The 24,376-nt window shown below is 38.9% G+C and overlaps 3 protein-coding genes across 3 annotated transcripts; 1 reads left to right on the forward strand and 2 right to left on the reverse strand.

Moving 5' to 3' along the window:
- The first annotated feature begins 801 nt into the window (after positions 1-801).
- LOC131312510 (uncharacterized) lies at positions 802-5,301 on the forward strand. Its single transcript, XM_058340327.1, has 2 exons — positions 802-2,066; positions 3,182-5,301. The coding sequence occupies exon 2, from the start codon at positions 3,198-3,200 to the stop codon at positions 5,136-5,138; it is 1,941 nt and encodes a 646-aa protein (XP_058196310.1). The 5' UTR covers positions 802-2,066; positions 3,182-3,197; the 3' UTR covers positions 5,139-5,301.
- Positions 5,302-5,652: 351 nt separating this feature from the next.
- On the reverse strand, positions 5,653-11,738 carry LOC131312511 (4-diphosphocytidyl-2-C-methyl-D-erythritol kinase, chloroplastic/chromoplastic). Its single transcript, XM_058340328.1, has 11 exons — positions 11,375-11,738; positions 11,132-11,227; positions 10,589-10,657; positions 10,304-10,405; positions 10,158-10,214; positions 9,857-10,057; positions 8,369-8,461; positions 8,173-8,272; positions 7,638-7,737; positions 6,669-6,754; positions 5,653-5,897 (listed from the first exon to the last, which is right to left on the reverse strand). The coding sequence occupies exons 1-11, from the start codon at positions 11,597-11,599 to the stop codon at positions 5,806-5,808; spliced, it is 1,221 nt and encodes a 406-aa protein (XP_058196311.1). The 5' UTR covers positions 11,600-11,738; the 3' UTR covers positions 5,653-5,805.
- Positions 11,739-14,607: 2,869 nt separating this feature from the next.
- Positions 14,608-22,518, reverse strand: LOC131314104 (potassium channel KAT3-like). Its single transcript, XM_058342597.1, has 11 exons — positions 22,254-22,518; positions 21,847-22,110; positions 21,371-21,529; positions 20,928-20,985; positions 20,198-20,518; positions 18,017-18,256; positions 16,979-17,077; positions 16,848-16,880; positions 16,404-16,589; positions 15,971-16,298; positions 14,608-15,247 (listed from the first exon to the last, which is right to left on the reverse strand). The coding sequence occupies exons 1-11, from the start codon at positions 22,445-22,447 to the stop codon at positions 15,108-15,110; spliced, it is 2,022 nt and encodes a 673-aa protein (XP_058198580.1). The 5' UTR covers positions 22,448-22,518; the 3' UTR covers positions 14,608-15,107.
- Positions 22,519-24,376: the final 1,858 nt, after the last annotated feature.

A 24,376-nucleotide genomic window follows, 5' to 3' on the forward strand; every position in this document is an offset into this window, starting at 1 on the left:
CGGACAATACCGGGCAAATACCGGATGGTACCGGGAAAATACCGAATTTTTTATTTTTTATTTTATTTTAAAAAAGTGTATATTATACTATAAATTCTTTTAAGTAGGAAAATAACACTAATAGCGATCAATCCGAAACGGTACCCGGTATTTGACCGGTACCGGTACGTACCGTACCAGTAGAAAAACCGGTACCCTGACTGGTACGGTATTCATAACATTGACTGGAACAGTTTCCCACTGACAGGGAGCTAGTGCTGGTTTGATAACAAGAAAGGAGAATGAATCGAGTCGGGGCAGTCCGTATTGGGCATGAACAATACTGGAATAAAATAACTACAGAAAATTAGTATTAGGGATCTGATCCTTACAATACTATTCAAACACAATTTGTGCTAACAGGCTTTTAATTTAACGACACTTTCTCACATTTTTTACACGAAAGGTGAGGATTCGATTCTCGTATGGAGCACAAATATATGATGTGATGGTTGATCATTGATGTCTTGTGAGTTTTGTCCCACCCATATGCCGCTTAACACTACCTCTTCTCCATCCTCTCAGGTGTGTGCAAGACATCCATGAACTCGAGAGTGAAGAGAACCATAAGATCCCTAAGCATAACATAATGCCAAAGGCTGTTTTTGTTTGTGCCATAACTCTAGTGCATAAAAACATATGGTACAAAAGTTTTATGCAATAGAATTTTTGGCACAAGCAAAAACAGTTTTGGTATTAGCAGTACCCAAATAAAATTGTTTAAATAATAAATAAAATAAAACAAAATCCTGAGAGAGAGAGACGGTGCCGTTCCGTAAGAGTTAACCCTTTCTCCGTCGAAACCGACGTTTCGGTAAAACCCTAATTTCGTCGTTTCAGTTTTAGCCTCGCAATACCTATCTCTCTCTCTCTCTCTCCGTCGAAACTTTCCAGTCGCCAATTAAAGAAATCACCATCGCCCTCAACTGATCCGTCTTCTCTCTCTTCCGCAGCAGGTAAAGCCTCGCCCCCCCTTCTCTCTCTATATGTATGTATCCACATATATGCCCCGTTCTAGCATGCTCTTCTCTCTCGGTGTGCGTGCTTCGTTGTTCGTGACGTAGACGAGGCATCCAATTCTTCGAAAGGGTTTTTCTTTTGGCGAATGGAACCGGCGATTTGATATCTGAGCGAATAAATTTCATGTGTAGATCTTCCGTGAATTGATGTCCCGGTTTGGCCTCCAATCGTGTTTAATGTTAATTGGGAATTCCAGCGTGCCGTGGCTTTGTTTGAACACAAAGCCATGGAGGTTCATCTGGAAGACCTTTTGGCCACATGAGTTCAAAGAAACTGTTGCTTCAGAATGGTTAAGGCTGCATGGTGTTCGAATCGATGGATTTCCAACCAAATTGGTTCTCTTTGTGAATGACGTATTGCCATAACAATTAGTTTTCATGTGTTGTGTGAAATTTCAGGAAGACTGAAACGTATGTAACAAAATTATCATGTGAAATCTGAATGGACAAAGAACAGAAATTAAAAGTCTAGTCCTAGGTTTGTGCACGTTTTACTTTCTGAATAAATGCAATTGACATTGTTTAAGAGCTGCTGTAGTTTTACTTTCTGGTGATGGTGGGTACCCCTACAAAAAATGGCCAAGTCCTCTTTGCATTTGCATAGCCAACCACCCGTAGCTATGACAGCAATCTTTCATGATATGATACATGCCCTCACAGACTTTCCTGGTGGCTCCACCTTACTGTCCCTGGGGACTCCGAATATATGCCTAGATCGTTTGTACAGACAGGCTTTTTGGGTCCAAAGCAAGAGTCTTTCGGGTCTAGAGGGAAACAACCGACATCGTACGTTAAGGTCCCTAAGTTATCACTTAGTGGAATAGAAAGTGATCTGAGTGATGACACCAAGGAGGGCAACCTCAAGAACTCTTCTGACTCATACTCACATTTTCAAAGGCCAAGTCAAAGGCTTGCCTCGAGGCCCGCAACAAGTGACTTGGCCTTACCCTCCAAAAGCCTACGCCGAGTCTATGGGGCGTTCGGGCCTTTTGCGCATCCGCATTTCATGTGAGTCTAAACTTTTCTGGAACATTGACCTGTAAATCGTTACTCTCACATCTCTCTCAACCAGCCAACCTATTAATCATTGTTTGGAACATTGGCCACATTTCTCTGATTTTCTTGCTATAATGGAGGATTTTCGATGGCCTTGAACCTAGCCTAATACACCTGCTAACCGTTTCAATGGAAACTATGGTGATTTATGTGCATCATATTTTATTTGATACAATCTTTCTTTTGCTGTGCTCTCTCATGTCTCATATTTCAGGATATGTTACCCCTTTCTTTGCATATCTTGTTTGTACCAGATAATTTAATGATTTGGAACTACGATTGTTCCCATTTTCTTTCCTGTTTAACAAACCAGAAATATTCCACTGTTTGGCAATCTGGACACATAGTTGGAAATTAGCTCATGATTGTGCTTCTCTGAATTTGTTGTTAATGTGTTGATTATATTTGGGTTGGGTTCTTTTCATCTGGTGGCTTATTCTATGGAATGGTTGCTTCACAATTGGGTTGTGATTTCCTTTTGGAAAGAAATCTCTTATCTTCAATGGGTTTTAAATAATTGGTTTGGACTGGTTCTGCTTAGCTAGAAAGAGAGGATTGCCGAGGCAATATATTTTGAACTATGATTGTGATATGCTTGAGTAATCAATTTATTACCTGCTTTAGGTAGTCCTTTGATTCATAGTTTCTCATATGGTTGCTGCAGATTATTGTGGTTGCAGAAAAACTCATGTCCATATGGATCCTGATGTTTTTTGTATTCTATAGAAGATGATAATTTTTTTTACTAATCTATAGAATTGTAAAGACTCTGTTACCTATTTAGAATTGTGTAACTCTCATATTTGAACTATTGTTGGTATATAGATGGCATGGCACCAGTCTCTCACACTCTCTCTACCCATTTCCTCTCATCACATGTGCGACAGGATTCTCCTTGTTTGCCCTGGCTTCTGGACATTATAATGATACTGTACATAGAAATATTTTATATTGAAGTTCAAGTTGCAAGGATGGGAGTGGCTATTTTGCGGAACTTTTTTTAGATGGTTTCCTCTGATGGTCCTTTTTTGCCACATAACTGAGAAATAAATTCAAATTTATTGCAGATAACAATTTGATATCATGATGTCTCCAGCATTGAAATCAAAGTCCAAGGACAAGAAGGCTGGGAAGGAACACCAGAAGACTTCATCAAAGCCTTCAGGACCAGATAATGTTGCTAGTGGTATTCCAATCAGTGGATACAATCCCCTTCTGGGGAAATTTCACACCATCGAGACAGCACCTGTATCTTCTGCTTCACCTCTTCAGATTAATGGCCGTTTCCAGACTATAGACGAGATAGATGACCATTCTGGCAATTCGCTTGGAACCGGGATCGAATATGATACCGTTTCCAACAATGATAGCTGGTCTGGTGAGTCAGAGGACCATAAAGAGAAAACATCTCATCAACCTCTCCGTCAGGAGGCAACACTATCAGGAGCTGACAATGACAAACGAGAAAAAATCCGTCAAAAGAATGAAAAGAAGCATCAGCGTCAAAAAGAGAGGCGGGCCCTTGAACTGCACGAGCGGTGTCGTGGCTTTCTCATGTCACGAAAGTTGGAAGCACTAACTCAACAGCTTGTTGCGATGGGATTTTCTTCAGAACAGGCAACTAGGGCTCTTATTTTAAACGAAAGCAAAATAGAGCAATCAGTGACGTGGCTATTTGAGGAGGGTGAAGCAGCAGCTAACTATAAGGAACATAATAACCTTGATGGGGGTAACCTTAAACTTGACATATCGGAGGAGCTAGCTCATATTGCAGACATGGAGATAAGGTACATGTGCTCGAAGCAGGATGCTGAAAAAGCTATTGTTGCCTGTGAAGGGGACCTTGAGAAGGCAGCAGAAACATTGAGACTGCAGAGGCACGACCAACCCTTTGCCTCGCCAAAGCCAGAAGAAACTGGCGATCCACCAGTTGTCAGTAATGGCAAGCTTTCAGTATCTGGTAGTCAAAATGCATTGAGGGCTCAACCAAAGCCGAATAATGTATCAAAGCCGAATAATGTATCTAATACAGTACAACAGAGGAGGGATGAGAAAAATTTTAATTACACAAAAGCAGTTACGGTAGGAGTAGCTGTGGAATCGGGGGGTAAAAGTTTGCAGGGTCTGAGGAAAGTTGAGCCTAAATCGGATTGGGTAAAACCGCAGCAAATTGCAATATCTGCGGATAAAAGGTGGCCAATTGCGGGGTCAAGTCCTTCTGTATCGTATTCTTTGGCATCACCACCTTTGGCAACATCTCTGCCAACGAAAATAGAAACCAGGTATGCGTCAGTTGGAAGCGAAATGAAGAATCTTCAGATGGGATCAGTTAATGAACCAGTAGTAGTGATGCAGCGACCCAGATCTGGCAACACAAACAATGTAGAGGCTGTAAAGCCTAATAATGGATTGTCACCACTCGTCCCTAGTACAAGAAGCCTTACTTCTAACAGCTTGAGTTCGAATCAGTTGTTCAACCAACTTCAATGTCAACATCCTCAATCTGTTTCCAGCGGGCCTGCAGATTCCCCAGGAGCAAGTAGCCGGGGAAATGGTTTGTGGAACAGAACGATGATGGGCTCGTCTCCTCCAACAATTGCTGCCGCTTCGTCTCTTGGGTTTTTTTCTGGGTTGGGCTCAAATGGGTCATCTGGGTCATCATCTCCTGTAGATTGGAATGCTGGTGGCTCAATGAGGCAGTTTGATTATGCAAACATAGATTGGACTTTGGATCGGAGTTCATCTGGATCAAGGTCAAGCGGAATGTGGCAGGGTGTGACTAGTTCTGTTATGCAAAACAACAATCATATGTACGACTCGTATGCTTCTGGACCCAGTTCTAGGATTTCAATGATACCGACAGCCTTGGCCAACAGGGGGTTTGTGGGATTACAAGATGTTGGAATAGCTCCTCCTGCGGAAATGTCTGCTGCTGGTGGTTCTTCTCGAGAGTGGTCTTCCCCTTTTGAGGAGAGAGACCTCTTCAGTTTACCCAGACAATTTGTTTCTCCCCCTTCCCTGTAGGATGAGCGGAGAGGAATTGAAATAAAATGGAAAAGAAAATGAAAAAGACCAGAAATTGTGTTTGAATTACTTTTTGGTGTTGGTTCTTATGATGCTGGTTCTTTGACGATTGTGATGGTCAAATCTTATTAGTGGAAAAAGCGTCCGAGAACCCTTTCATTTCTGCTGCTCATTTCTTCGAGGTTTACTTGTTTTTTGCTTTCATGGCATGGCTCATGCTCCATAAAAGCTTCTTTAGCTCTGTATTTAGATCGGTAAAGGATGCTAGGATAATGAGAACCTGTGTTTGGACCATGAAGGCGGAGCCAACCTGAAATGAATTTCGCATGAAACTCAATTGCCAGTCAGACTTTCCATCTTGCCCACGATGGATCCAGGGGGAGACACCAAATTTTTCTTAGCTCACTGCTCTCAATTGAACAAACCCGAAAGCACACTCCAAAGAAGACATTGCCTTGAGGACCAAAAAAGAGAGAAGACATTGCCTTTCTAATCTAAGACGAAGCAAACAAAGGGTTTCAAAATGCATTTTCCATGCACAGTCACCTTCCTGTTATTTTCAGAGCACTCCATTCTGAAGAATCGAATACGTTTAAAATCCGCAACATTTATACAAGAAAAGAGGTCAATGAATGAGACAAATTCAGCATTCCTCCTAATGATGAGACTATGGACCACAGCCGGTTTCATCCTTTTCATCACTTGTTGAAATGGGTTCTGTGTACCACTGATTAGCTGCACGAGTGATGAAGCTAGCTTCTGCAAAACAATACATTGTGTTCAACTCGTAGTAGCCATACGAACCAAAGCCACAAGTAACTGGGATCCATTATGGGAATGGGGAAAGTTAAAAGCTTAGCGGTAACTCCTTTGGAGTATTTATGCCAGAATATCATGAGCTTGCCCCCAAAAACACAAATGAAAAAAACACCACTCGAGTGAGCCAAAGATGTGTCAGACCAACACTTGAATGAACCAACACTGGAAGGATCGACACTTCAGTAAAGGTACACAATATGTGTCTAGAGTTTGTAGATGAGTCTGACACTTGGATACATACCTGTATCCAAATCCATGAAACCTAGCTATCTCAAACTGTGTGGTGAAAAAATAACTGCAATGAGCTTAATGGCATGACTCTTGAAGACAAAAAAAAAAGTATGGCGGGACCATAACCAATGAACAGGATGGCAACACACTAGAATATACCTAGGTCGTAGTCGTAGAGGTCCTTTTCCACAAACACAAAAGCGTACATAATCTAGGAGATTTCAAACAACACTTACAAGTTACAATTTATAGGTGTTTTCTTTTTGTAATACAAAGACAACATCGAACTGTAAGGAAATGTCATATGATAGATCTTGTAGAATTATTCTACTCACAATATTTTGTCTTTTAAAACAGTAACTAGATCAAGGATGTTGTGATCATATTTGGTTGTATATGGATGCATCTTCAATGCTATGCAAAACTACTTAAAGCATCAGGCAACTGGATTAATAATATGCAGAAGGGCTAGCAGCTTACCTGACAAAAACACGTCTTTGTATTCGTCATCGTCATAAAGAAATTGTGGGGGATCTGGAGCACCAACCCCAACTATAGTGCTTCCACTGCAACAAAGGCATTGAGAAAAATGAGTCATGAAACTTAAAAACATAGTTGCTGGGCAACTGATCTATTGAGGATAGATCGAAAACTGTTCTTTCGGTATGTGAATGGGGGACATGAAGAAACAGGTAGCTGTGTAATTATACGAAGTAATATATTATTGCCTATAAAAAGCTCTATGGATAAATGCATAAATGTTTACATATACTTTCACACATGGATTCATATTGCTGCATTCATATAGATAAGAAGAGAAAAAGAAAATTCTCCAACACCACAAATAAGGGCAAGCTAAAGAGTGACTCTTTGCTAGCACAAAGAAGAATTACTAAGATCCATTATCCAGTTGCTCAACCACTAATGAGAGAGGCAATACAATGTGCAATGGAACCTACGCAAACATATATGAAGGATTTAAACCATCTTATTTCAATCACTTTCCCTTCTTTTTATCTTATTTATTCGGGGGGGGGGGGGGCGCGATGAGATAGGTGGGCACAGAAAAACTCCACTCTAAGTTCTGCTGTGGACCCATAAAGTCGGAGGACTGACACTCTTTTAAACACGCTAACTTAAGCATTCAACCCAACTAATTGCATGACAATTGTGCACAGATCATGGTGTGGGGCCCACTCTGGGTCCCTCACAAACGATCCGAGCCATTCATTAAAGGTAAAACATTTTTTCAAGAGCCCTCACGAAAATTAGCTCAATCCGATACCTATAGGTGCTTGATCCAATCATCTAACTTTTAATTCAGATTTCAAGATCCTGAAAAGTTAAATGATTGGATTGAGCATTTATAGGTATTAGATTGAGCTGATTTTTTTGCAGGGGCCCTCAAAAAAATGTTTTAAACAGACTTTCCCAAAATATCCTTTTCACCTTCCAGACATAAAAACTGCATCATATAGTCCACGACTGGCAGCTTTCACACGCTGTTTTAATCTTTTCAGAGATGGAAGAACTTCAAATGCAGGAGGTTCTGCAAAAACACAGGAAAACGTATCAGATGACAGTACTCTGAACTTTGGAGTAAGATGGCATTATCAATTTGCCTGACAAGTTCTAGGAGTAAGACAACTAATCTTGCCTAGCAATAGGATACATGTGAGACATCAGTCTAACTATGCACAAAAATCTCAAACAGATTTGAAAGGCCTCACAAAAAATCTGGACTATGGACTAGGAGGTTCTGCTGATGGGCCAGAAAGTATTGAAGGTTGCTTAAACCAACCACAAACACCACCCCAAATATCCAGTCTAAACTGATCCAAGTCCACTCATAAATGCCTCACACAGCCGACTTAATCAACCTGCCCTTTTACCTCCTAAGGTACTCAACCACCAGAAAAGAAAAGAATAAACAGAAACGAAAGAAACATAGAGAAAGCATGTTGAGTATTTGTAGGAATCATACCCAAATCATTCACACAAACATCTTGAGATATTCCATTTCTTGAGATCTTGTCCAGCAAGGTTGAAGGATCGATCTTGCTAGTTTGATCCAACTGAAGACGCTGAAAAAACTACAGTCTTACTTAGAAAGATGTTTTGGGAATATGCTAAGGTATTACTACAACTTTACGTGGTTGTTACCTTCAAGGTTGTATTACCTTGTAAACTTCAGCTGTGGGGCACGCCTCCTGAGGCTTTATAAGTACCATTGGAATGTCAAAAGGAATAGGAGGGGGAATATCTTCAACAACCTGGAGAGTTAAAAGCAAAATCCTTATCAGACCTCTCTAATGGTGGAGTGCCATTTCAGAAAGATTAGAGCTATCAACTTATAAAAGTCTAACAAGTGTGAATATCTGTGTTTGGATTTTATGTATTCCATTTTCCATCAATAAGTGTGCACTCGTGTGAGCACAGATTCTCCACAACCCCTTCCAGTACAAATTCAGCATCATTGAGGCAAAGTGTGCACTCGTGGGAAACAACAAAATATGGAAGTCTAAGAAGCACAGACACTTCTAAGAAGTTTGCGTGTCATGTCGGTCACCGACTCACCAGACACTATCGGACACCATGGTGGAGGACACTTCTCCATGCGTCTTATTATTGATTAACTTTATTTTTTTTGCCAGACACACTTTGAGACTTGGTTTTAGAACCGGATACTATTCGGAATGCACATTTCTATTACTTATAGAAACATGAAGGTCATTGTTCAGAGTTTCAGACACTTTGGCACATTACATAGTTTGTCAAAATTTACCTAGTGTTATGTTGCATTTTCCATTACCCATGATTATTTATCAGGCAGCATACAAAAAATATATAGCATATATATTTCTAACGTGCCCTCGATGCGTCTTATTATTGATTTACTTTTTTTTTTGCCAGACACTGTTTGAGGCTTGGTTTTAGAACCGGACACTCTTCGGAATGTACATTTCCATTAATTATACAAACATGAAGGTCATTGTTCAGAGTTTCAAACACTTAGGCACATTATATCGTTTGTCAAATCTTACCCAGTGTTAGGTCGCATTTTCCATTACCCACGATTATTTATTCATGCAAATATATATATATATATATATATATGCAATATATATACACACACACACACACACACAAATTATCAAGTGAAGGATCCCTTACTTTGTTAAAATGCGAGACTTTCATTTCCCGATCAAATTTTGAAAATCCGAACCGTTCAATGTGTGCAGAACATGATTTTAAGGGTCCCCGCGAGAAATCAACAAAAAAAATGACCGGGAAGGGCTTCATCCGAGCAGTTTTTTTTGAACCGTTCAATGAAAACTGCTCGGATGAAGCCCTTCCCGGTCATTTTTTTTGCTGATTTCTCGCGGGGACCCTTAAAATCACGTTCTGATCACTTTGAGCGGCTCGGATCATCGAAATTCAATCGGGAAGGAAAGTCCCGCATTTTAAAAAAATAAGGGATCCCTCACCGGAACCTGACTGTATGTATCTATATATATATATATATATAACGTGCCCTCGATGTATCTTGTCGTTCATTTTTTGAAGTCGGCATGTCTGTATCCATGCTACATAGATGTTAGTGAAGGCAGAAGGGCTGACAAGTTTGAGCTGCATTTACTTCTTGAAAGTTTAGATTTAAGACACACCTCACCTCTGCCGGTACAGTAGGCTGCACCATGAGAGAAAAAGAATGGAACATCCGAGCCAATTTCGCTCGACCATTCTTGGAGTTCCTTTTCTGTAGCGAGACAACCACTGAACTGATTTGCTGCCCATAAAGCAGTTGCAGCGTTGCTGCTTCCACCACCAAGCCCCGCACCAGTAGGAACCTTTTTATCCAGATGAATCTGTCCAATCAGGGGTAAATGGAGAATAAACACCACATCAAGCCCAAGATACAATCTTCTCGAGCTAAAAGAAACCATACGTAATCTTAAAAATTTTTACCCAGAAGAATTTGTCAGAGCCTGTCTTTTTCCTGTATAGATTAAGGGCTTTGATGATCTGCAAAAGGCAGATTGCCAAAGTTTAAAATTAAACCTCATTAAAAAAAATCAGACAAAAAATGAAACAATACAAGTAAATGACTTTACCAAATTTCTATCATCCAAGGGAACTCCAGGCACATTGGTTGATAAGCGATCCTTATTTGATGGGGACAAAGAGAACTTGATCTTGTCTCCTAGGCTTATTACCTGGAAGTTCATGGGGTCTACAATATTATCGCTTATAGACTAGAAGATACAAATTTGAAGTACAAAGTAAATCCAATAATAAAGATGAACGACAATCAACAAAAAGATCTTGCGTAACCACCTCATTAGTACTTAAAGTTCAAAGATAGTATGAAGCTGAAAACAACGATTAGAAAAACTTACATGAAAAAGAGAAGCCAAGTCATGAAATCCATCTTCCCTCTTGCTGGTTATTCTCAAAAAGACATTTATCTGCACCCCATAGTACAGTATACCCAGAGTCTCAGACACAAGTTATAGAGAAGAATGCTACATGTCACCGGCTTTTTTTGTCACCTATTTTGTACCTCGGCATAGATGGATACTCATGAATTCATGACAAGTTCTTTACTTCTTTGTTTGGAGATAATAATAAAGAGAAAAGCTCTGTCCGTCCCCCTTTGTAGGTCTCTTTTTCTGAAAAAATGCATTTTCTCGGACCAAAAAAGTGCGCTTCCGTGGCTAATTTTGGGAATTTTTTTTTTTTGGGCACTAATTAAAAGAGAACAAGTACTTCTTTTACACGGTGTGAAAATGAAAATTGCAACAATAATCACGAAACCGCACTGAGAAACCTGGTGGTACATGGCAAATTAGCACCCAATAAGTCTAACTAAATACTGCCGTTCAAAAAAAAAAAAAGAAGTCTAACTACATACTTAAATCAATGGGTTTTGATTATCTTACCTTGCAAGGTGAAAATAGAGTGAGCCTTGAAAGCCCCGCATTCTTATCCACCTCATCCGCTAATCTATTTAACCTTTCATCAGGATCATACACTATCTACAAACGCAGGAAAAGGACCACAAGGCCACAAATTTAGCACTTCAGTGATAAGCTACACCAAAATTACTCAGAAAAAAAAAACCCCCCAGAAATTTAACTGACAATAACCCAAATCAGATATAGTGATAGAGATGGAAATAGTACCTCTACTTGTTTTTTCCCAGATCTGGAATCGAAAGACATGGCTTTGACAAATTGGGTTCTTTGTAGTTGAGTTTTTTTAGGAGAAGAAGAAGAAGAAGACCCATGTGGCCTGTAGGAAGAAGAAGAGGAGGAAAGGTTGATTTTCTTGAAAGAAAAGGTGTGGTGGTTCCTGGCGTTGGAGCAAGTGTAGAGATGGTTACTGCATAGGAAATGGGTAGACGCCATAGCTGAGGATTTTGTACTCTTGAACTGGAGTCTTTTATTTATAAATTTAAAACTGTTTAGTGGATGAAAAATGTGTTGGAAATTCAACTGCTTAAAAAGAGAATGCGTTCCATGAGCAGAATTTTATAATCTGGTAGTAGGTAGGTGCACATGTATATGTGGGAATTGAAAGGTGGTGTTATGTTGGTTTTTTTTTTTTTTTGGCTTTTTTAATTTTTTTAAACTTTTATCCTTATATTTTTTGAAATATCCAAGATAGACGTTTTGGAATTTTTGAGTTTTATCTTGAATATTTTTAAAAATATATAGGTAAAAGTCATAATTTAATTTAACACAAGATTAACAAACCCAAATTTTTTCGCGCAAAACTTAAAGTTAAAGAGAATAACAACCAGGAGCAGCCCGAATGATTAGTTTGATTGGTTGGTAGATTTATTTCTAGTACAATTGACCTAGGTTCGATTATTGGGGTTAGGCTTCCAACAAATATTTCTTGTGAATTCCATATTTATTGCGTGGATGACTGTCTTTGACCGAATCAGAAAGAGATTGCGCATAAACACATTAAACCGTCGTGAAAAAATAATTATACAGTAAAAGTAAAAAAATCTATAGAAGGAATCAAGTAATCGAACAGATTTTGCTGCTCTTACTTGTCTCACACGTGTGGTTTGATTTGGATAGGGTTAAAAAGTTAAAACCATTGCTACTATTTACTACTACTGCTACTATTTTTTTTTTCATTTCATTGGTAACTATAAATTTCGTCTGCTTCGTTCTTAACGTATCCCATTTCATCTTATTATGTGGTCCAATTGCTAACATTGTCCAACTAATAAGGCAAATTATCAAATATAATAAAGTGTTTTGCCGTAGGGTTAGGCAGTACTTGATTTGCCCGGTGTTAGCAATTGGACCACATAAGCTGAAATCGGATACATTAAGGACGAAGTAGACAAAATTAATAGTTTAGGGACATAATAAATAAAATGACAATAGTTTAGGAGATAAAAATGAAATTCCCTCTACCTTGCCTGAAGTCATTGCTTGGTATATCCAGCACGAAATGAACAGCTTGAGAAGTTAGCCTTCAAAGAATGTCTTAGCTGCTATTGTGTATAATTTTGGATGGAAACGAACCAAAGGGTTTTCAAACAGAATGCCTCAAATCGAAGATCAGATTATACTTTGGACTATTTTTCTGTGTTAAAAAGTCTTTGTGTTTGAAGAGAGGAGTGGATCGGACACAATTAAATAGAGCCCTTTGCAGCAGTTGGAGACTTACCGACAGGATTTTTGGCTAACGAATAATTCAACTTTCCATACAAGGCTAAAATTCTTTAAAATGCATATTTGAAAATTCACTGATTATATTGATCCGAGAATTGGCCAACGAATGAATGACTTTCTTTGCCCTTAAATTATTCAAGCCCTCACTGCATGAATCTAATTCATGGCCATTTTGTCTATCCAACAATTTTTACAAACGGCTTTTAGATTTTAATTTCAAGCGCAAGGGCTGAATTTTTTTCATTCCACATTTGATTTCGCCATTACTTCAAATTTTGGTAACGTTGCCCTCCATCTAGTGAGAAACATTGTCTATTTTTTTTTTTTTCCTTCAATCGAAATTCGACAGAGATTTGGGAAACAAAGTCAACATGCACGAACAAGGGCAATGCGGCTTGCCTCCAAAGGCGAATCCATGGTTTCTTGCCGTGTTTCAGAACAGTACTTCATCAGATGTGAAGTGACAAATCGATTGAATCATAAGTGCTTTCGTTAATACAAATAGTTGTTTCGAAAATAGAAGCCCTTCTTAAATCCCGAAACAGCAAAACGAAGGGCGTAAAATGTCGAACGAAACTAAACATCCAAATTAACAGAGTGAATTCTAAAAGGCCAGTCATTGCAATTGTGCTTTTGTTAATAGTTCATCAAATGCATTGATCTATGGCAAAAGCTACAAATGCTAGAGGTTCGAAGGACAAAGGTGAGTGCTTTATACAATTGTAATGGTTCTCTGTGTCTCTCTCGTGTTTTTGATCATCCGATTTGTTACCGTTTCCTTACTTAATTTGACCACTTTCAGTGGTAAATTCTCGTCAAACTTCTTAGTCCAAAGGATAAGGGTTTTGCCATCTAAGGCGACAACTGTCTCGTTTAGTCCAAAATGAAGGGAGAGGAATAGAGGATGCATACCCGGATGTCTAGTCCAAAACAATCGGATATAAGTCGTTTGCGGAGCTGTACGATCTCACCCGTCTGTTTCGGCATTGGACGGACGCAATTTGACTCCGTTAACGTTTATTCTCGGAAAGCTCCGTAATAAAGTTTTCCTCCTCCATAACTCTTCCTCCTCCTACTACTACAATTACTCCTCTTCCTCCTCCTGCTAGTACTACTCTTACAACTACTCCTCCTCCAAGTGTAAATAAAATTTTCATGTAAGTTATCATTTGTTAAAGTTATTTTCTTTTTTCACTTAATAATCTATTGGCGGATTGAGCTTTTCCCCACCTGCATCGACCCACACACAAGAGCAAAACCAACTAGTTGGTTCAACCCCGACGAGTAGCTCAAGTGGCATGAGCTGTAAACTCAATACATCCCGAGTTAGAAACTTGACAATCTCTTGGAGCTAGGCCACGAAAGAGAAATCTATTGTAAATTTCCTAGTCTTAGCGTACGTGGATAACCTGCCTTTGACAGACCAAACACCCTTGATCGCCAAAAAAAAGAAAAAAAGAAGTTAGTGGTAACCCTCCATCCCACATCGGAGCCGTTTGAGCTACTACTCATGGATGAGAGATGAGCATATTCAGATATGGAAGTTAGGGTTGGATATGAATTGAGTAATAAGTTGTGGAAGAAACACTTTCGAAATTCCTTCTGATCGGATAGCAGAAATAATTATTTTAGGGCTACCATGTGAAGAATTTATTAATATAGACTTTGGAACATTTTATATTATGTAAAAAAGACCATGTATTTCTTGCCCTTGCTTTTTTTTTTGGAACGCGGCGAAGAAAATTTCATTAATCAACAAGATCAAAAGATCTCAATTTTGAAACAGGTGAGTTTGGCCTAGCTTTTCAAGGGTTTTTTTGGCACGGTTTTTTTGTTGTTATTTCTTAATCTTTACAAGATCTAGACAAATTTTTACGCTCTGCTTTTCGTTTCGAAGAGAGGAATCGAAAAAGTATAAAAACATACACACCAAAGTTGAAAAAAATTCATGACGGCGAAAAGACCCAACAAGTTAATATAAAAGACATATAAATGGGTCTTTCGTCGTCCTGGATGAATTTTTTTAAACTTAGCCTATGTTTTTTACTTTTTCGATTTCTCTCATCTAGATGAAAAATATGAGGTAAAAACTTGACCTAAATTTTGCAAAAATGAAGAGAAAAACAACCAAACAGACCGTGCCAAAAAGCTCCCAGAAAGTCCAAAAAAAACTTCCAAAAGTTAGGCCAAACTCATCTCCGAAAAGTTGCCCCTTGGTTCAATTACAATCTGTACTTTGATAATCTCCTCCTTCCAGCAGAAACAAAGTGTCCCCATCTCGAACCACACTAATGTCTTCTATTTCGGCGTTCTCCGCATTCACGACTTTCGTTAGACCGTAGCTTCCAAATTTTTCACCTGCAGTTCCACAAGGTGCGAGATGACAAAAAGATAAAGCACCGGAAATTGATTAGGGCAGCAAACGAATTAAACTGCTCGCAAGCAGTTTGAGGCTCGGCTCGGCTAGACTTGTTTAGCTATCGAGCCGAGCTCGAGTTTTAGGCTCGTTTACTAAACAAGCCTAACCTAGCTAACACACCAAAGCTCAGTTCGTTTATAGTGGCTCAGACTCGACTCGTTTACAGTTGAACCAAGTTTGACCTTGAGGTTTTAACTCGTTTAGCAAATGAGCCAAGCTCGAGCACAACAAAACTTGGATCTGCTCGGTTTGTTTGTAGCATTAGTGACAAACAATCTTTTAGTAGCTCGGTATCCTTATCGTGCTCATTGCTTGAAATTGGCCACTATGCTACATTTATATAGGGGCACTGACACAAATGATGTGATTAAGTTTGAATGGAGGTGTAATTATTACATGTCTCCTTGAAATATTGGAACTCCCCAAAAGAACGAATAATCTTATGGGTCACCGATTGTGCACAGATCGGCAAACAGGGCCTACTGCTGAGTCTTGCATAAATGAGCGGTTCGGATCATTTGTATGAGACCCGAAAGTAGGCCCTGTGTGCCCATATGTTCACTGTCGATGCATGCTTGTCGGTACCCACAAATGAATTGCAAAAGGGACCAACAATATAGAACGGAGGGAGGGAGTATATTTTATGGTCAAAGCAAGCATACCCGCATTCCTCAGTAGGTCTTCCAAGGAATCAGGTAGGAATATGAGCTTCCCAAGTTGCTCTTGTGATGCACTTTTGATGTGAATATTAACTCTCTTTGGCAATTTGTTCATACCAATCTGATCTGTCAGAGCCTTGGAATGGCCATTGATTCTTGTAGGTCCGAACTCATGACCATTTCCAAGGTAATGTGGAAGCTCTTGAATTACGTTCTGAGAAAAGCTTCCTCTTTCCATTAATCCTTCTTCATCAACCCACTGATCACCCATGTTCAAACTTGGATCTTCCCATTGATTCACATAGCAAAAGCTGTCTGTCCCTCTCAGTTTCTGTAAATCAGAAGCGCACAACGGATTAGAAATCAACCTTTCTCTTCTCGTGTCCTGGCGAATAGGGTAGAAAGCCAATGATGTTTACTCGTGTGTGTGTATTACCTTCAAAAGATTGTTCATGATGGTATCGCAATCTTTTGTATTTTCTTGAATAAGTTTCATGAGTTTACTTCTGTTCAGTCGTAGCATTTGAGAGATCTCTGTGGTTCGAAATGTGAATGGTTGTGGCCTGTTACATAGAACCCCAATTTCTCCAAATATTTCCCCTGCAGTGGCCTTTCCGAAAACCTGTACGGCAAGTACATTAGGGATGTGAATTTCGATCGGCTTTAGTAATGTTCATTCTATTTCTCTCCCGGTGTCTAACTTAGGCATCGGAGTGCCCTCCGGCTGACTACGGCCAGGTGGCACCAACCGGTTCCTTGTTTTGTAGGTCAGGTCCAAGAAAGAGGAAGGCAATCCAAAGGGAAGGTATCCGACCCGTTCAGCACAGACGAATCACCACCCCACACACACAAACAGCGATCCGAAGGAGGAATTACATACCTGGTCTTGCCCCTGAATCTCTGCAATAAAATCCTGCCATCAGGAATCATTCTTAGCCCAGAGGTGTTAGTGCGGTAAGCGTTACGAAATGATTTACAGCTTTTGGATGAACATATATAGAACTTACTCACCACTGCTCCTAAGACAAGTATGTAAAGATCTGTTGGCGTCTCGTTTTGCAGGATCACGTCTTCGTTTGGCGGGAAATACTCTGCTTCCATTTCAGGAACCTTCAGAAATGCCACAGTAGTCGGTGTTATACACGACATTAAAATGAAGTTGCGATAGAGGATCTCATTCGCGATTAACCGACATGGAAAAATTGAGCCAGTCTCTTATTATCCAGTTTTGGGGCATTCGTGGGTTCATCCCAGGTCCAAAAACTTTTGAATGGGATCGTTCACTTTGTAGACCTAACAAACAAGTATATCCGTGAAGAACAGTAGTGCTAATAGGAACTGTTAAAGCTTGTCCCACATCGCTTCTCTAAGCCACCCAAACTTGGTTAATAAAATTTAGAGGTTACTTTACCTATTGACAATTGGTTTTAGGTTGGAACCCTCTAAAAAATCTAACATGGTATCAGAGTTAGGTCTTGGGTGGCCTCACCTCGTGTGGTCAAGTCTCTATCGCCCGAGTCAATCACCTCACCTCATCAATTCATACCTATTCATACCTTCAGATGCATCCGGGCTGTATGTGAGAGGTCGCCCGAGTAAAATCTTCTAGTTTCCTCAATTCGTACCTCCACGTGCATTCGGGCTGCACGTGAGGGGGAGTGTTAAAACTTGTCCCACATCGCTCATCTAAGCCACCCAAATTTGGTTAATAAAATCTAGAGGTTACTCCACCTATTACCAATTGGTTTTAGGTTGGAACCTTCCAAAAAATCTAACAGGAACAAATCATGTATGCGCTTCTTGCACAAACGGGTGGCCTAAATTGGTTTGAGACACTGTTGATTTGTCCACACAAATGTGACTTGTTCGTATGGTAAATGATGCCCGATTAACTTGAATTTTTTTTCCTGTAGGTTATTTTCTCCGCGAGGTCTATGTAGTGAATAGTTTTTCATCATATTTTTGAGCCAGGGATCGATGAACTTACAACTCAAAACTAGACAATACGATAATATATTGGACAATAATGGAGAAGAAGAAGAAGAATACCATCTGGAAAAGAAAGTTGCGAGAAACGCCTTCGAAGAGGCGGACATTCTGAACGACAGGGAAGAACAGGAAGTGGGCAATGCTGGAATGAATGGCTTTCGGCAGGCCGTTCAAGGTCTCCTTCTGCTTCAGCCCTTCTGTTTTGAAATCGAGACATATGTGAGACACTACTTGATCGTTTATGCGGGAGGGCAGTTGATTTCGCCTGGTGAATTCTGAAGCAGCTGTGATTCTATCCCTCTGCAGAATTCATGAATTGAAAAGCAAGGTCTCTTAACGGACAAGTTTGAGAATTAATTAAAGTGAAAAGAATTCGTCCATTAGAATCTGTTGGCTGATTATTGAATGGAGCTTTTTTTTTTCCCGCTAAATAATTAAAAAGATTGGGAGGAGGAGACCAGAGTTGCAACCCCTCCTCAGGGAAAAGAGGCTCCCAACCGACCGATCAGGGGCACAGCTCCACTAGGGTGAAGCGAACCGCCTGGATTCAAAAAATATAGTACTAAATTTTTGTATATTTTTGCGTATAATTTGATTTTTTATTATTATCGGCTCTAAATCAGTCATGCAAAATAGAGCAAATGAAAATTTACTGAAATTCGTGATTAAATAGATCATATAGCCCAACAAAATGAAATAAATTAGGCTCGATAAGTTTCCAAGCAAAGTAAATATAGTTATATAGTGTTTTGTATGTAAAATATTAGGTATACATTTTCTTCACTGCTGAGTTAAAATCCTGTAGCTGCCATTGCAACTGACATAGCACGTTCAAGCTAGCACCACCCATTTCAAAAGCCAAGCTCACTGAAGCGTCCTTTTGGAGTAACCCCTGCCCATAGAAGGATAGTTCGTCACCACATCCTTGTCAAGGTGCAAGCTAAAGAGATGGTTGCCTACTACTTTTAGTGTTTGGTTTGCGAGGACTATTACCCGCAAGTGGGATTCGAACTAGCCACCATCTACTTGGGAAAATTTCACCCTCACTGCCTCACACCATTTATTTGTCCATGTTTTGTAGTTGTGTTTTCAAACAGATGGACAAATGATATATCTTCCTCTCTTCTTTTTTTTTTAACTTTTTTTCCTTAATGATATATAGATCCCAATTAATTTTCCGATTGGTGGAAAGAAGAGTTAAAAATTCTTCACCAAAAAGATTTTATTAGTGATCGATCCAATTAACTGCACGACTTTTGAAAATAATAAACAACACAAAACAAAGAGATTAAGGGTGAGTTTATGCTATATTTTTTTGTCTTCGGTAATTTTTTTATTAAAACTTACTTTTTAATTTTTGTTTAGTTTTTTATCGTAAATTCTGAGATTAATTGTTCATTTCGTCAAGAGAAATCGATAAAATACAAAAATGTGGACCAAAGTTGCTTTGGGGGAGGGTAAAGGGGTAATTTCACATATCAACTTACTTAGGCAATTACTGACTAGGGAGAGGCATAATAGATCATTTAAACACACACACACACACAATACCCAAACACCCGATATGAGAGCCAGCCTAGCTGAGTGGACCAAAGTTGAAGGAAGTTTATACAAATTATACAATATGACACTATACACAAAAATACCATGGCCTGTTTTTTTTTAGTGTTTAGTAAACTTTTTTTGCTTTTGGTCATAATTTTTTACTTTTTTAGACTCCTTTCATCGAGACGAACTATTAATTCGAAAACTAAAACGTGATTTCACTAGAAATTCAGAAAAGACAAACAAAAATACTGAAACGAAAAAGACCAAAAATATATATAGAGTGACCTCACCCTAAGAGTATCTTGTTTTAATTTTGACATTGCGGATGCATATTCCGGTCCTTTCCAAGTTGGACACTGTGTTTTTCTTCTTCATCTGGTTCCTCTAGAATCTACCTGGTATGTTTTTTTCCCTCAAAAAGTTTTTAAAAACAACTTGGAAGCAACATAAAAATAGTTTTAGTATTCGGGCGGATGCCGAGTACTCCTCAAGGTCAAGGGTTCGATTTCCCATCGGGTAGTAAGTATCCTAAAATTAGTGGGGAGCCGTAACTGATGTAGCAACGCTAACTCTCCCGGAGGTTTGAGTTGCGCAGTCGGATCCTTTAAGCAGCCTGACCGTAGGGCTGTTCTTCCGTTTAAAAAAAAGAAAAGAAAAAGAAAAGTTGTACTAGTAGGGAGGAGAACAACATACAAAATCTCTAGTGTGTCTGGTCCAATGAACCACAAGGTTGGTCATGTTGCCAATGAGGTAAGCTGTGAATCCCAGGTTGAACAGCATGTAGAAGCTGGTAAACAACATCTCTCTGATGTTCTCTGCATGGAAGTCCCCATAGCCAACAGTGCACAGGGTTGTGATGGACCAGTAAACGGAAATTACGTATCTGTCCCTGAGGCTCATGGCTTCTCTGAAATCTGGGTAGACTGCACCAATCCATGTTTTCTCGGGGTTTGGATATCGGTCTGCAATCATGTAGTCCATGCAGGCTGCAAAGTGTACTACGTATAGTGTAACCTGAAAAAAACAGAAGAAGAAATTCTGAGTTTTTGTTTCGGATTCGGATCCTCGATCTCTTGGGATGGGCGGTCCAGTAATTAAGACAGATTGTGGGCTTTTTCTCGGGTCTACTTTGTTGATTAGAACCTTTTTACTTTGTTTTTTTTGGCCATGAAAAAGAAATATTATTAATCTTTGAACGAAACGTATACAAAGACCAAAGAGACAAAGGTTTTTTTGTTTGAATGTCATTATTTTATGTGGCATTCTCGTTTCTGTACATATTTGTTCATAGAATATTGTAACCTGAAAAAGTAAGAAGAAATTTCAGATTTGGTTTCATCACTCATTTGTGACATTTTTTTTTTACCAAGGAACAGCCCTACAGTTAGACCTATAGAATCTTGATAAAAAATTTGTAACTTACAGATACGAGTTTTGTACACCGAGTCCAGAAATAGCTGCAACGAATGTCCTTCTCTAGTCTGAAGGAAAAAAAAAAAAGGAAAGAAAATGGTTATTAAATTAAATTAAATTTCATAACTATCTCGGGTGGGTTCTTGCCGGTGTGAATAAATTTCTTTTGCTGAGCAAAAAAAATTGAAATTTCATAAAGTTGGAATTCTTGATGTTTAATGATTTTGTTAGTTTTTCATCAAAATTTTAGAAATATTTAGTATTTGTCTAATGACGGGAGTTGTTAAAACATAAAAACGTAGATCTAAGTTGAAAAATGAAGTACAAAAAGATGGTGAAAGTATCTTTTCAAACTTTTTTGTCTTTGTTTTTTTTAAAAAAAATAAATTTTTTTTATACTTTTTAAATTCTGCTCGTCAAAATGAACGAGGCTCTAATGATATGTTGACAGACCTTGCGAAGAGAGAGCTGACTCGTCTTAGACGCCAAAGTCTGAGCATGCCGAGTAATTTGCAGCCGAACACATTGTTATAACCTCTGAACACCAGGCTGATGAGGGGTTGGAATGGGAGTGTCGACAGCGTATCGAGAAGAAACCAGGTTGATACGTACCTGCAAATTGGCGGGAAAAGGGTCATATAATCAAAGAAGAGTCAACTTTTCAGAAAGAAAACAACACTCCTCCCGTCCCGAAAATTTTACTCCATTACAAAAAGTCGTGCATTTTTTTACGCAAAATATAAGTACGTCTATTTATTATGTCTTCATGTTTCGCACCAATGCGGTAGTTAATAAAGATGTTTAAGATTTAAGCATGCAAATACTTTATTTTTATTCAAAGAGCGCACGACTTTTCGTAGCGGGCCAAAATTTATGAACAGTAAAAGTAATGAGTATATATATCGATTGGAGTTGCTGGCTTAAGGAACCTGATTGCGATCTTCTTGCGATCATGGACAAGAAGGTAAGTTTGATTGTCAAGATATGCCACAAAGAAGGTGAGAACAATATCAATGGCGAAGAAGAAGTTGACGATGTTGTCAATTATGTAGAGGGCGTCTTCCACGCCAGCCAGAAATGCGATGTTGTCAATTATGTAGAGGGCGTTTTCCACGCAAGCCAGAAATGCGAACTCAAACGGACAGATCCAGGCGGAGTAAACGACTAGAACGATCAAGAACATCTCCCAAGCCCTGAAAATAAGAACAAAGAAATTCAGTTTTTTTTTTTAAAATCAACTCTTTGACAACACGAAAAAATCATTGCTGTTGACAGTATGAAAAAACCAAAAGCGTTTTGAGGAAACAGTAAGGCGGAGTTAAGAGGGTATCGTGACCTGTAACGAGGGCTGAATGGGGAGACAATAAATCTCGGGAGTTTGGTCGATTGGTTGATTCTGGCTCCAAGGGTAGGGAGGAGGTGGTGATCACCGGAGAAGAAGCTGACATGGGGGCTTTTGTTACTGAAGCTCCTGTCAAGCTTGTCCAAGCCTAGGCGTTGGAAGAGGTTTTTCGGATTGCGAAACGACATTTTATGTGGATATATGGGTTTCGAAATTTGAATTCGAGTTCGCTCGATCAATGGCTATGGTACTACTGTAGTGTCGTGAACGTTGACGGGTTTACTTTGGTTGGAAGAACGTATATATAACAAAGTGGCGGGTGTCAGCTGGCATGGTAAAGCCGCTTACTCTTTCAACTTCTTCTTTCACGTCACTGCTTTATTATAATGGTTTTCGCGGGTTGTGAATAATGCGACAGAATTACGTAATACGTAATTTTGTTCTTATTTAAAGCAGCTCCCTGACATTCAAATTTACGTCAATATTTTTAAAAAGTAGTAGAAACTAAAAGCCATTTTGATTTTTCAAACTTTAAAGAGTCCATGCATGAATAATATTGAATCCAATTACGTAAGATTTGTAGCAAATCTAAACACCAAATTACTATTAAATGTCTCATTTGAGAGAACTTTTAATCACATACATACAAATACATGTATATCTAGTAGTAAATAAACAAATTAAAAAGAAAGTCAAGTATATATGTACTATCTCTCTCTTAAAAATTAAACGTAATTTATCTCCTCTTTAATTAATACTCCTTAGAATTTGTTTCTATGGGGAATGATGCGAATAATTTAACGAATCATAAAAAGCATCAACGACTCGACCCATCGATCATTTTTGTGTATAAGGTATTGTTTTAACTATATTACTATGCTGTCGCACACTTCAGGACTGCTATAGCAAAGGCCTGCACTAGAATGAAATGAACGAAAAGCTTGTTGTGTTTGAACAAAGGTATGAGAGAGAGAGAGAGAGAGAGAGAGAGAGAGAGAGAGAAGACTAGGGACATTTTGATGAAACAAGATTTGAGTGAAGCACAAGATTTATTAGTGTTTTCATTTCAGTGTCTGGAGATGGAGACATGCTGCTAGCGAGTATTAGAGTATGGGAATCACAAGGGAAAATTTATTTAGTGCACCCAGGTGCAAGGACGTGTGGTGTCCCGAGCCTAGTTTATTTCCACCGCAAACTGGTCACTATCCGATTTTTTTTTGGAGTAGCACGTAGAGATGTCACATGGTGGAGTGTTGAATAATTACTCGGTTGAGAGGGTTGAGAGAGTTGATCGATAGAAGTCATGGATACCCATGGACCAATAGAGACCCTCCCTCTCTATCTCTGATCTCTCTCTCTCTCTCCTTTTCTTTTTTGATAAGCAGACGCGTTGTTGTTAAATTGCGCCAGCCATTTTGTTAATATTTGCCGTAGTTTGATAGGTAAGGATGACAGGGTCACGTATTTGGGCCGGGTTTCACTCATCTCATTCTCAATTCCCAAACACATATATATAATCACTCCCCGTTCCCGTTCCCGTCCCCGTCCTTTTATCTAGCTAATGGTTTTGGTCTGTCAATTACTATATGATCATAAGTGTTACAATATATATGGTTTTGGTGTTTAAATGAGTATCTTAAGGATATAAACATCGATCAAATTAAAGATATCTTAGATCATAGATACGTATATTAAATTCCTGAATGATATGCACAAGTGGTTATAAATGGACTACTATATCTTTAATAATTAGTAGTCGTAGAGCTGTATCCATATTTATATTGTAGAGGATTCCATAAGAAGAATATTTTTATATCTGTGACCGATGGGCTGCGCAAATTTTTATTTTTAGGAATTGCAAAAAAGAAGATTTTATTAACATTTGAAAAGTTACGAAAATTAAACCGCGGATATGGAGGAAGACGGCAACTTGCATGTCTTTTTTTTTTTCTTCATAAAATTCAAAGATATTTCTAATGGTATATATCCTTCCTTTTAAAAGGAATGATTCTCCGAGTGACGCCATGCATGTGACTACTTGCTAACATATAATGTTGAAGTTTGGCCCTTTATGGTGATGAAATTTTCTTTCGCCGATTGAAAAAAAAAACATATAA

Source organism: Rhododendron vialii, chromosome 13a, assembly GCF_030253575.1.
Source record: "Rhododendron vialii isolate Sample 1 chromosome 13a, ASM3025357v1".
Classification (NCBI taxonomy): Eukaryota; Viridiplantae; Streptophyta; class Magnoliopsida; order Ericales; family Ericaceae; genus Rhododendron; species Rhododendron vialii.

What these genes read in the sequence shown, in the direction of transcription:
- LOC131312510 (XM_058340327.1), top strand. Translation starts at nt 3,198, where the DNA reads ATGATGTCTCCAGCATTGAAATCAAAGTCCAAGGACAAGAAGGCTGGG.
- LOC131312511 (XM_058340328.1), bottom strand. Translation starts at nt 11,599, where the DNA reads ATGGCGTCTACCCATTTCCTATGCAGTAACCATCTCTACACTTGCTCC. An exon ending in CTGGGAAAAAACAAGTAGAG is followed by an intron (nt 11,228 to 11,374) that starts GTACTATTTCCA and finishes CTGCGTTTGTAG; the next exon opens with ATAGTGTATGATCCTGATGA. An exon ending in ACTTGGCTTCTCTTTTTCAT is followed by an intron (nt 10,406 to 10,588) that starts GTAAGTTTTTCT and finishes ATGAACTTCCAG; the next exon opens with GTAATAAGCCTAGGAGACAA.
- LOC131314104 (XM_058342597.1), bottom strand. Translation starts at nt 22,447, where the DNA reads ATGTCGTTTCGCAATCCGAAAAACCTCTTCCAACGCCTAGGCTTGGAC. An exon ending in CGCAAGAAGATCGCAATCAG is followed by an intron (nt 21,530 to 21,846) that starts GTTCCTTAAGCC and finishes GCCAATTTGCAG; the next exon opens with GTACGTATCAACCTGGTTTC. An exon ending in TCATGAACAATCTTTTGAAG is followed by an intron (nt 16,299 to 16,403) that starts GTAATACACACA and finishes TCTGATTTACAG; the next exon opens with AAACTGAGAGGGACAGACAG.